This window comes from Euphorbia lathyris, chromosome 2 (genome assembly GCF_963576675.1).
Source record: "Euphorbia lathyris chromosome 2, ddEupLath1.1, whole genome shotgun sequence".
In the NCBI taxonomy this organism is placed as follows: Eukaryota; Viridiplantae; Streptophyta; class Magnoliopsida; order Malpighiales; family Euphorbiaceae; genus Euphorbia; species Euphorbia lathyris.
The window spans coordinates 74,190,903-74,203,183 of NC_088911.1; the positions used below are offsets into that span (position 1 = coordinate 74,190,903).

General features: G+C 31.8%; 1 protein-coding gene across 1 annotated transcript; it reads right to left on the bottom strand.

The window, feature by feature from the left end:
• Positions 1 to 10,026: 10,026 nt before the first annotated feature.
• LOC136218606 (CASP-like protein 2A1) lies at positions 10,027 to 11,080 on the bottom strand. The gene is given in 3 exon segments (XM_066005593.1): positions 10,027 to 10,411; positions 10,479 to 10,596; positions 10,686 to 11,080. Coding segments are annotated over 3 exon segments (753 nt in total). The 5' UTR covers positions 11,066 to 11,080; the 3' UTR covers positions 10,027 to 10,156.
• Between the last annotated feature and the right edge of the window lie 1,201 nt (positions 11,081 to 12,281).

Consider the following 12,281-nt stretch of genomic DNA (forward strand, 5'->3'; position numbering starts at 1 on the left):
GCAAAGGAAATCCAAAAGTCACAAATAAACTTCTATATAAAGCATGATAGATAGTATTCCACCATTATATTCATTGGTCATGATAGATAGTATTATATTTCTGAAGGTAAATATTCGATTTTTTTCATATGTTGTAGTTATTTTGTTCTTAATTATGTTGTTGTTTTATTTTTATTAAACAATAGTTGTTATAGTTTCATCTTTCAGATTCATTTCTGTTGTTACCTAGGTTCTATACCTCTCGCTATCTTATCCATGTTTTCTTTTTTATTTGTCTTTTTTTTCCAAACTGATAGCTTCAATTGAAGAAATCCGACAGAAATAGAAGATGCATGAACAACTAAAACCGGAAAACACAAAAGTGTCAAAAATTACAAGAAATTCTTATGTTTCTCAAGGTAATTATTCGATTTTTTTTTCATATGTTGTAGTTATTTTTGTTCTCAATTGTGTTGTTGTTTTCTTTTTATTAAACAATAGTTGTTATAGTTTCATTTTTCAGAGATGAAATTTCATTTCTGTCATTACCCAGGTTCCATACCTCTCGCTACCTTATCCATGTTTTCTTTTTTATTTGTCTTTTTTTTTCAAAATGCCTAAAATAAAGATTTTGTAAATTTGTATTCTTTTTTAGTATATGTTGCTAGGTGTTATCGTTTCGATTGCTAACTCTTAATTAAAATTTAGATTTTCGGCTTTATATGAACTCAATTTTTGGCTTCCTCAATTGTGCTGTTGTTTTATTTTTATTAAACAATTGTTGTTATAGTTTCATCTTTCAGAGATGAAATTCCATTTCTGTCGTTATCCAGATTACATACCTCTCGCTACCTTATCCATGTTTTCTTTTTTATTTATTTATTTTTCAAAATGACTAAAATAAAGATTTTGTATATTTGCATTCTTTTTTAGTATATGTTCCTAGGTGTTATCGTTTTGATTATTAACTCTAACTAAAATTTAGATTTTCGGCTTTTTATAAACTCAATTTTTAGTTTTAATTGAAGTTAGATTAATTTTTCTAATTCGGAACATGTTGAAATCCACTCATTTTTTTAGTTTGAGTTTAGCTAATTGATATGGATTGTATTTTTTATTTTTATGCATTTTGGTACAAATAGATATAAAGTTTCACACGATAGTTGTTAATTGAAGTTTGAGACATATTAAATAAAATATTAAAGAGATATTGGAATATTATACTTACAATGAAGTTTATTTCAATATAAATTATGTTATATTATTATTATTATTACCAAGAAGTTATTTTTTCCCAATTTTCTAGACAAGGAGATTGTAAGCGTCTAATACGCTTGATAAGATGTTTATTCTTGAAGAATGTGGATTATGCTAGATACGAATTCAAAATCAAGGTAAATAAAAATAAATTTTGATGCTCAAAATCCTAAAAATGCACATTAATTATGGATATTGAGATAATTGCTTTTGCAACATTGGCTTATATAATTTTTAACTATTATATTATGGTTCGTACAAAATTGTTAGTATTTCAAGAGTTTTTAACAAATAAAAATGAAATATGATCATAGGACAAATTATTGAAAAATATTAGTTAAGAAAATATTATTATTTGAATCTCTTCAAATTCTCAAATGTTGAGCATAATGGTTCTAATTAATATAATTAATTTCACATATTAATTATAAAACGTTTTTTTTTGTACTGAGTGGTTACAATTGCGATTTAATTCTATTTAACTAAAATTAATTTATGGACTTAATACTTTATTAAGAAAAAATAAAATGTTTAATTAATGGGCAAAAAATATTTTCGCTCTCCTCTTTATACGCTTATGTCTCGACATTCTTTCTTATTTAAAAAAAAAAACCTGAGAGGAAGATGGTTCTCTCCTAATTATCTTTTTCGTCCTTTCATTTTTTTTCAATTCTTTTGTTTGTTTTTCTTACTTACAAAATTCAAGAATATATAATTATTAGAAAATATTAATGAAGTCAAATAAGTGATATATGCGAGTATGACTGATATTCTATATAGTGAAAGAATGAAGAACAAATTGATCGAATGTCTTGATGAGATATTACGAGATGAAAATAGGAGAAATCATCATCTTAAACTGATTCAATTAGATATATTGGGTTATTGTAGCAGAATGAATAATTGAATTCGAATACTTGGTGATCATGAAATTTCATCAACCAAAATAATTATCATCAAGATGAATTTGTGACTAATTCTTACGAATTTTATTTTTTTATATGTAACATATTGAATTGATAAAGTTTCTTATATGCAACATTAGAAAAGTATTGATTGTAATAGTTTATAGAATAATATATTGATGTTGCTTCAATTTTAACATAGATTGTAATTCCTTTGTATCGTAGATATAATATTTAATTTTAATTGTAGTTTAATTCAATTTTTGTTTAACCTATATTGTAATTCTTTTGTATCGTAAATATAATATTTAATTTTAATTATAGTTTAATTCAATTTTTGGTTTTTTATTATATTCTAATATATTTCTTAATTAATCTGCTATATTATTATTATTGTTTCACAGAATATTTGGAATATGAAAATGTATTAAAATTTCTAAAATGTACAAATCATTGAATTTTGTAAAAATAAATAAATCATTCATCTTTAGTTAAAATTCTATAAAAAAATAGTCAATTATTTTTAAAATTAATTTAATTTGAATTATCATTAAAATATATATTAATTTCAAAGGTACATAATATAAATTTTTTTCATAGCATGATATAAAATTATTTAAAAGTAAATATTTCAATTTATTTATTTATCTAAATTATATAAAAGTTTCATACCCCGTGCATCGCACGGGTTTTCGACTAGTTAAAAATTTATAGCATTGATGCTAAAAGATGTGAACTTCTGCTTAACCAGAAGAAACGCAAAACCAGCAGTAAAACCTAACTGAGATGCAATTATAAGAGCAGATGTAGAAATCGGAAGACGAGCAACACCATAAGCATAGAGAAAATCGTCTAATCCGGAGAGAAGGCCGAGAACAGCAGAAGCTAAGAAGATACGAGTGGTGATGTAGAAAAGTCTAGTCTGTGAACCTGAATTGTCTTTTTTCCGGCGATGTAAATATGATATGAAGAGAGGAAGTAAGATGAATGGAAAACCAGCAGTTTCCATAGCACTTGAAATCCAAACACTTTGATGCTACTCAGATTAAGAAGCTTAAGGCTGTTCTTGGTGACTCTAATTAAGGTTAAAAGTGTTTGATTTTTAATTTTCAATCTTATGTTTTCAAATTCGATTCTTGCTTTGTTCCACTCATTCAACATTGATTTTCATTGCATTCATGGGAAGAAATTTATGGGCCGGATTAAGCTTGGCGGAGTGTATGATGGTACAACAACAACAACAACAACAAAGCCTTACTCCCGAAATGATTCGGGGTCGGCTAACATGAACCATCATATAAAACCGTGAAAATCAAGTCGTGTCAGCGACACAGATTCGCTCCCTCCACTCCGTCCTATCCACTACCATATTTTGTTTTTATTTTGAGGTTTGTTTGTGATAATTAGATAATAAGGGGATAATTTATAAAATAAATAAATATAAGGACCGAATTAACTCTTTTTCCATTGACTTTTAACACCGTTAGTCAATTTGGTATGTGTTTGCTAACGGAATGAACCTCAATGTACCATTTTGTAAACTTTTAAACCACGTGGGTGTTGATCGAAAACAGGTGTAACCACAAGGTTTGTTTTTATACTTTTCCCTTTTTATTATTATTATTGAGATAATAACCCAATGTAGATATATTTTGGAAATATTTCAATTTTTGTTGTTGTTGAGGTAAATTTAATGAGAAAATATAGTGATTTTTATTTGTTATTTGTTATTTTTAACTTAATTCGGTTTGTTTGGTTTAAACCGAACTGAACCGCATATTTCGGTTCGATTTTAATTCGGTTTTATCTATTATTCGGTTCTGTGTCGGTTTGAATTATTTTGATCATTTCGGTATTCGGTTTTTTTGGTTCGGTTCGGTTCGGTTTTATACCGATGCACACCCCTACCTGTTAAGGCAACATTATGGATCGATGATGAAGAGCTTCTTCTACCACTTCTACCATGACTCCGAGACGAACTAGAAGAACGAGCACATCCACGACCAGTGTCATTGTACTCCCACTCACTCGGTATACGTTTTCTTAATTTACTCCTCTTAGGTCGTCCTCGTACGTGAATTTTTACATCTAGTTCTGTATAGTGCGCTTGATCCGGGTGAAGTTGATCATGGATCAGTAATGAAATATTCCACATAAAGGTTGGTCACCTTTAGAGACCTGGTCGACTAAGGATTGAAAGTATCTCTGATCCTCTGTCTGATCATTACACCCTACATTTTCATCAGTGCCACCATGATTAATTAAAAGTGTTTTTCAGAACACATGAACATCCTCAATACTGATCGGGTTGTTAGTCTCATAAGCTTGTTTGAGCTCGCATGTATATGGTATCTGATGAAAGGTTCTCAATACACAACTGCAACGCACGTTCACTTCATAACTCAAACCTCTCATGCGCTCTAACTCATCACTGAGCAACTGTATACATTGGTGAGAGACATTAAAGACCAAGTAGTTAAGTGGGAATCCGGAGTACACGACTCTTTTACGAAGCCTGGACTGCTCAAGCATGTACCTGATAAGAAGATAAACATACTATCAGTTATAAAATATATTCATAAATGCAAATTACTTAATTGCATTAGAACAAATTGAAATACTTGATATTAGTTGCTTGAGATTCTATTTGCTTGTGAACCTTCTGACATACCGTATCGAGGGAGCCAGTGGCGGTATTGAGCCATTGCTTTAGACTCGCATGTTCGCTCTCCACTCTACAAGAAGTTGTGTTGCCAAAATGTAGGAAATCCTTCATCCAAGCAACAATGAACTTCTCCTTATGCACCAACCACGTCTCCTCAATGTACGAGATAACATTTTGGTACCTAGTCATCGCATCCTTCATCTTGCTCAGATTTTGCTCATACTCAGCAATGGTTAAGGATTGTATTATTGTTCTCCATCTTCCATTCTTGAATTTAGCGGCATGTACCTTATCTCCCATAAGTTTGTACACCTGATCTTCTACATCCTTATTTATATGCCAAGTGCATAACAAGTGTGTTGAATGTGGAAAAACCTCTTAGATTGGCTTCAACAACCCCAAATCCCTATCATTAATAATAACATTCGGGTTAAGATCAAAACCCATCAAAATCCTCAGCCGCTGCAGGACCTAACGATAGCTTCCTCCAGTCTCATCTTTAATTATGACATAAGCGATCTTAAAGTTGTTATTGCATGGCGTCATCCAAACAATTTTAACAAATGATATTTTGTACTTATTAGTTTTGTACATTGAATCAATGCCAATATACCAGTACTAGGTCCTGAATATATCTACTGATTCTGGATGTGCCATAAACACATACGTTATCACGCTAGAATCAGGATCAGCCTAGGTATAATTAACATACCTGTTCTCGACATCAATATGGTAGAACTGACTAGCCAGGTCTCTACCTTCGAACCCATCCTTTCTCATCCTATCCCTGTAATTGTAGACGTGTTTAATTATTGGGTTGTCTGCTGGATGCTTTTCTTCAACTGCTGCTAAAATAGCACAGGGCTTTGGTTGAGCCGAACTCATATCACACACAATTATTTTAGATGCGGTACTGAGTCCGCTCATCTACCGACTTCCCTCTGCATACACACATAATGTATGATTGTGCATACCAGTTGACCCAGACTTAGTCTTTATCCCCCAACTAGAAAGTCTGCATGTTGATAGGCTTTAATCTGAAATTTATATCTGCACGCTTTAGTTTTACTTTTTCTTATTAAAGTCTCTTCAGAAGTTCTCAGAACACCTCTATAGTGTTCACCCCGTGAACATCTCAACAGCTTCTAATTTCCCCCATGTTTGTGCGAATATATTATTATCTCAAACCCATTCTGAATAGCTACCTGTTTTACCCAATCAACAGCATCTTGACACGAAGGAAAAACGGTGTCCGTAATGAAACGGGAACTATAATCAATGCCATCGGGATTCTAATTTTCCAGCGGTTCCTGAATATACCAAAAATGCATAACAGGTGTTAATATATCTTGAAAAAATACAAAAAATTAAGTTCGGGTGGTGTTTTGGCCCTATTTTAAGGGAAATGGGCAGGCCACCCGTTTTACCATAGACATAAACGGGCAGCTTACACTGCCCGTTCCACGGGTGGAACGGGCGGCGCATGGTCCTCGTTCCATAGACCGAACGGGTAGTTCACGCGTTCGGTCTATGGAACAGGCAGCATGCCCCACCCGTTCGGGCAAAAATCATGACAAAAAATTTCAAATTTCAGATTTTGATTTTTTTAAAGGGTTAATACACATATTTGCCCTTGTATTTGTCCGTTTTAGCACATATGCCCCTATATCAAATAAACACATAAATATATCCTTATATTTTCTAAATTTCAGCAAAAATGCCCTAATCTAAACGTTGTGCTTATTTGGCATAACGTCGTTAGTCTAGTCACTATACCATTAATTCAACACCAATTAACAAATTACACCTATTTAAAATTAATTTTAAACCCTAATAAAAATTATAATATGTGTCATAGGAATATAAAATGAAAACCCCCTAAAACATATACGTAATCCAACCGACTCCTTCCCCCTTCTCTTATTGAAATCCATTGCACCTGACCTCTGTTTGAGTGACGATCGTCGATGGCGAACAACTGAGCGAAGGTGGAGAACAACAAAGAGGGACGGTGACATTGATTGGAGAGCAAAAAACGAATTTGGTTAGGTTAGGCGTAATCGACGTCCCTCTCCTCTGGCTCCGCCTCTCTCGGTTTCTGTAAAGCAAAATCCCTAAAGATGGATGTCATGGTACATCAACCACTCTTCCTTTGTTCCGATTATTTCTTTAGGGTTAGAAATTTATCGTTACTGTTCAATCAATTTCACTGGATTGTAACTTTTGGCTTCTCTAATTCTTTGCAGGATGGGTATGTTTGATGCACGAAAATTATGTTGGCCTTGAAATCGAGTTAATACAAGTTGGTTTTATGAAATTCTAGTTCTTTTTCACTACTCAAACTCTCTTATGCTGATAAATGAAGCTATATTTATTTCCAGTTCGGTTAAGCATTTTCTAGCGCAACAAGCTAATTAGTGCTTTTACATTTTTATCTACTTTGGAAAAACATGTATCTTCATTTGCTGAACCAATCTAGTTGAGTGGAATTAGGAAACTAAGGATGTATAGAGAATATACAATTAAGGATAATTCTTTGAAGATGTTTATTGTTTAAGAAATTACAAGTTTTATGGTTTGGAAGTGGGATAAATCTTTGCAGTTGTTGATGAGTGACATGAGATCAGGGCAGATTGCCTTTCTTTATTTTCACTTAGTTACTGTTGTGCTAGATATGTGGAGAGACAGGGAGTCATATATTCTTTTAGTATTGTTTTTTTGTTGTTCAAAGACAGAGGGCTATTTGTTTGTTCTCTTGTAAATTTTCATTTGCTATATTCATATTAAGTTGCTACAAAACCTTGCTTGTTCTGTCGCTCTTCTGTTTCTCCTCCCTGAATTAATGATTTTTATTTCCATCTTTTTTTTTGTATAGGCATTTCGTCCCCAATCTTACCATTGGCGCTCCTGTAATTGAGAGTTTGAGAAAACACACAAAGTAATATCTCGAATCTTTCATTTTTTAGTTGTGTTGATCTTTTTAACTTTCATATTGAAGACATTTATCTTTTGGTATAAACTTTTTGCATTCCATTCGGACAAGAGGTTTGGCCAGCAGTTATAGCAGTTATTAAAGAGCCTTCACCTTAGTGAAAAAGATTTGAGGGATGCCATCCAAGCTGTTCATGGAATTCAAAGTATGATTTTTTTTCTTTTTCTATTTTTCCTGCTTCAAACAGTATGTTATCCTAATGAATTTAATGTTGTAGAGGAAGTCCACAATGCATGATTAGGAAGTTTGAAATTTGATATTTGCTATTTGCTGAAACAAACCAACATTACAAGTGGAGCAATGGATGCTGGGAGCTACTACATTGAATGAGTACATGAAATACATTCAGAAGGATGCAGCTCTATTGATATTAATGAAGTTTGCGGATCAATTGTATATTTAGGAAGCAATTTTATCACTTTTGTAATTTTAGAAATAACACTTGTAATATATCCTTTTGGATCTATTTATAAAAATTTATCAAAATTTAAATTTTTTGACATTATATGCTCTTTTTCAAATGATTTGAAAGTTTTGTTGATTTAACTTTAAATAATTGGTCAATTATTATTATTAGGTATAAAATTTATCTATAAAACATAATATAAAAATAAATAAATTATTAAGAGGGGCACTTAAAATCGGCCATACAACTAAAGCGGCAAATTTTAAATTACTATAGAGGACGAATTTCGTCGCTAATCTGTATATATGGGATAGATTTAGAGTGATTGATGTGTACAATTTCGTCGCGTAAATATTTGTCGCGAAACATTTTGCCGCGAATTTTTTTGTCGCTAAAGATCTATTTTGGCATTTTTTAGTTGACCTGGCAGGTGATGTGGAGGCTGACATGTTGAACAGTTAGTGCCACATCATTAGTCTGTTAGATTATGGCATTTTTGCTGAAATTTGAAAAGTATAAGGATATATTTATGTGTTTATTTGATATAGGGGCATATGTGCTAAAACGAACAAGTATAAGGGCAAATATGTGTATTAACCCTTTTTTAAATGTACGATCGTAATATTACCTCGTGTTCGAAATCATCTACTTCGGGAATGCTCGGTTCCATTTTCGTAAAATTCGAATTTTTTGTTCGGAGAGAGAGGATTTTGAGTTTTGGATGCAAAATAATGAGAATGGCGAAAAGGTAAAATAAGGTGCAGTAATAAGTAATTTGACGGTGATGAATAGCAAAACCTAATAAAAAAAAGCTTGAATTGTGAATGGTGCAGTGGCTTGGCTGCCATTTATATCAGATGTCAGGTGTTTTATGGATTAAAGCTTCTATGTTGTTTTTATATATTGAATATCTGATCTTCTATTTTTGTAATGCATGTTGTAGATTCTTTAACATTTTATGCTTAATAACATCAAATTGAGTTTTGGCCAGTGTTTATGTTGTTTCCACTTTCATTGTTTTTGCATTTTGTTTGTTTGTTGAATTGGAAAGTTGATATTGGATTTGATTGCTCTCTTCATTTAATAAATGATTTACAGGTGATATTATAAGGACTATTACAATTGATTTACAACAAAATGAGCTACAATGAATCAAAGAGTCTTTTTTTAGACATAAAATAGTTACAACATCACATGTTCCACTGAATTTAGTTTCCTTGTGCAGTTCTAATATGATCATTTGGATCTATTTAGAATTATGTATTTAATTAGCAATGTGTCAAAATATGAATATTTTGATAATATATACGTCTTTTCTTAAATGATTTGTGGATTTAAATTTGAGTAAAAATCAATAATAATTATTAGGTACTTAATTGGAATCTAGAAAACAAAATATAAATAGTTAAACAAATAAATCACGATTAGGAATGGTTTCGGATGAATCACTTTATAAGCATTCCTATAAATTTTAAATCGACTCTATCAGTGACAAACCATCCCTAAAAGTCCGTCACTAATTTTAATTCCACTTAGTCAGTGACAATTTTCATGGTAATCTCCAACTTTAGTTCTCTTTGCCGTCAGTTATTATTAGCGAGTATTGTTGCAGGTTTTAAATCACAGAAGTACGTTAATAAATCCATAAATACAAATCAGACAAACTATGTGTATTTTATATTTACCCCATTTAATATGGTAGATTTAAAATATTATTATTATTATTTGATTGGTAGTTTAGCATTAATAATATTTGTTGTAGTGGTTAAAAGTGAACACTGTGTAGGTAATAATAATGAATACGAAAGAGAAAGATGAATACTAGCATAGAAGAGTAGGGTAGGGGTGTTTATTATTTGCATGTATGAGTGAGTATTAGAAGAAAAATAGTATATCTAATCCAACAACATACATACATATTACTACATTGCATTAGATTAGATATGGTTGATTCAGGCGGGTATCTTATGAGGAAGAGGAGGTGGCGCATCAAATCTGGTGAAGAGTTTGTAAGAGGAAAGAAGAGAAAGGAGGGCATAACATGCTACCACACCAAATGTGATTATTGCGGATGCGGTTGCTTTCTCACAAAATCCGCCGAACGACGCACATGCCGCGCTCCATGTAATGGCCGTGTCTCCCTTTCTTGCTAGGTACAACACCTCCACCGACACTGCTGCCGCCCCCAGAATCACGTATGTCAATATCTGTCATTAAATAAATATAAGTAAGAGTTTTCATAATTAATGATCTGAAATATAGATAAATAATAACCTGATCAAGGAAGAAGAGAATCCATGCTCGAGACATGGTGAATGGTCTAGGCATGGCTACAATCACTGCTGAAAGAAGGGAATAACCTGCACATATACCATTGGCATGGACCAAATACCTGCATATATATATATAAAGGAGAAGTTGTATGTATGTATCATGGTTTATTATATAGGATATGAGAAAGAAGATGGATAAAGTAGAGACCTGAAAGCTCCAAGATCAGAATAAGAAAGAGAGCCAAAATCATTAGTCTGAGAATCCTTGAGCATAAGAAGAAGAGCAGAAATGCATAAAGCCATAGGTATCAGACGGAAAACAGTCTCAGCAGTGCGGATGGAGTTTGGTGTATCTTCTTCTTCTCTTGATCCCATCATATTCATATTCATATTCATATTCATGGGGGTGCTTCCTTTTCCTTTTTCCATATCTTTCTTTCTTTCTGCTATCTCTACAGACAAGACATAGAGAGAGAGATTAAAAAGAGAGAGAGAAAGAGGTAATCATTAATTGAAATTAGGTGGGGCTGGTGAGAAGCATTCAATGCCATTAACACAAAAACTCTGTTCACACATATCCAAGTCCATCGTGGTATGTGTCTTGACTGTATAACCTCTTTACTTCTGGATTTCTATAGCTTGCCTATCTAGATAAGACGGACCATTTTCATTTTTATTTTTATTTTTTTTATGTCAAATTACTATTATTAATCACAATTTTAATTATGTCCCCACTACTTTAGCTCAATCATTAACCTAGATGCTTATTTTTATTGAAATTTACAACTTATCTAATCAATATATATTTGTGTCCTTTCAAAATAACTTAAATAATTTTACCCATATTCAAAACGTACGGAGAGTATATAGAGAATAAGGTAGAGGCAAAAACCAATCAACAGAGGAGCACAAAATTTACATGTTTTAATATTTGAATCCTTTCACTACCCGTAATTGCTTAATAGCTTAGTTCTGCTTCCATAGCAGCGGCATACTACCCAAAATGGAACTCATTCATAGAAAGAGTTTCCTAAGGCCTTGATTGGATGGGGGTTTAGAAGGGTAAATAAAGGAAGGGAAGGGAAGGGAAGGGAAGGGAGAGGAAGGGGAAGGGAAGCACTAACCTTACCCTTGTTTGGTTGGATGGTAAGGGTTTATAAAGGTTTGTACCTTTCCCTTGTTTGGAATGAAGGGTTTGTAAGGGAATGAAATATTATAAAGTGACTAAAATGTCCCACTCAATCATGTATATTAGTTACTTCTCATATAATTAAATCATATTACTTACAATTGTTTTTAATTACATATCTAAATAACAATTATCCAATTTCATATATTATTTATTTAAAAATCTAATAAATTATAGTATAATTTAAATTAAATTATAAAATATATATTTTATTATTTTATTATATTTATATATTAATAATATTAATAAAAATAATAACTATTTAATTTTTATATCTATTAAATTATAATAAATTCTTAATGAAGTTAACTTTTAATATAAATGAATTATGAAAAAATACATTGGTATTGGTATGGGTTTGTTTGACAACCACAAATTGGCTTTTCTTTTTGCGGCAATGCACCTAAAAAAACAATGAGATAATGAAATTTTAACAAGGGTAATAATGGAAAATGAAATTTGTAACCCTCCTAAACCCTCCAAATTGGTGGGTTTGAAAATTGAAACAAATATACACAAATCAAACCCTTCCAAACCCTTCCCAAACCCTTCAAAACCCTTACCCTTCTAAATTTATATCCTCCAAACAAGGGTTTCCACAAACCCTCCCAAACC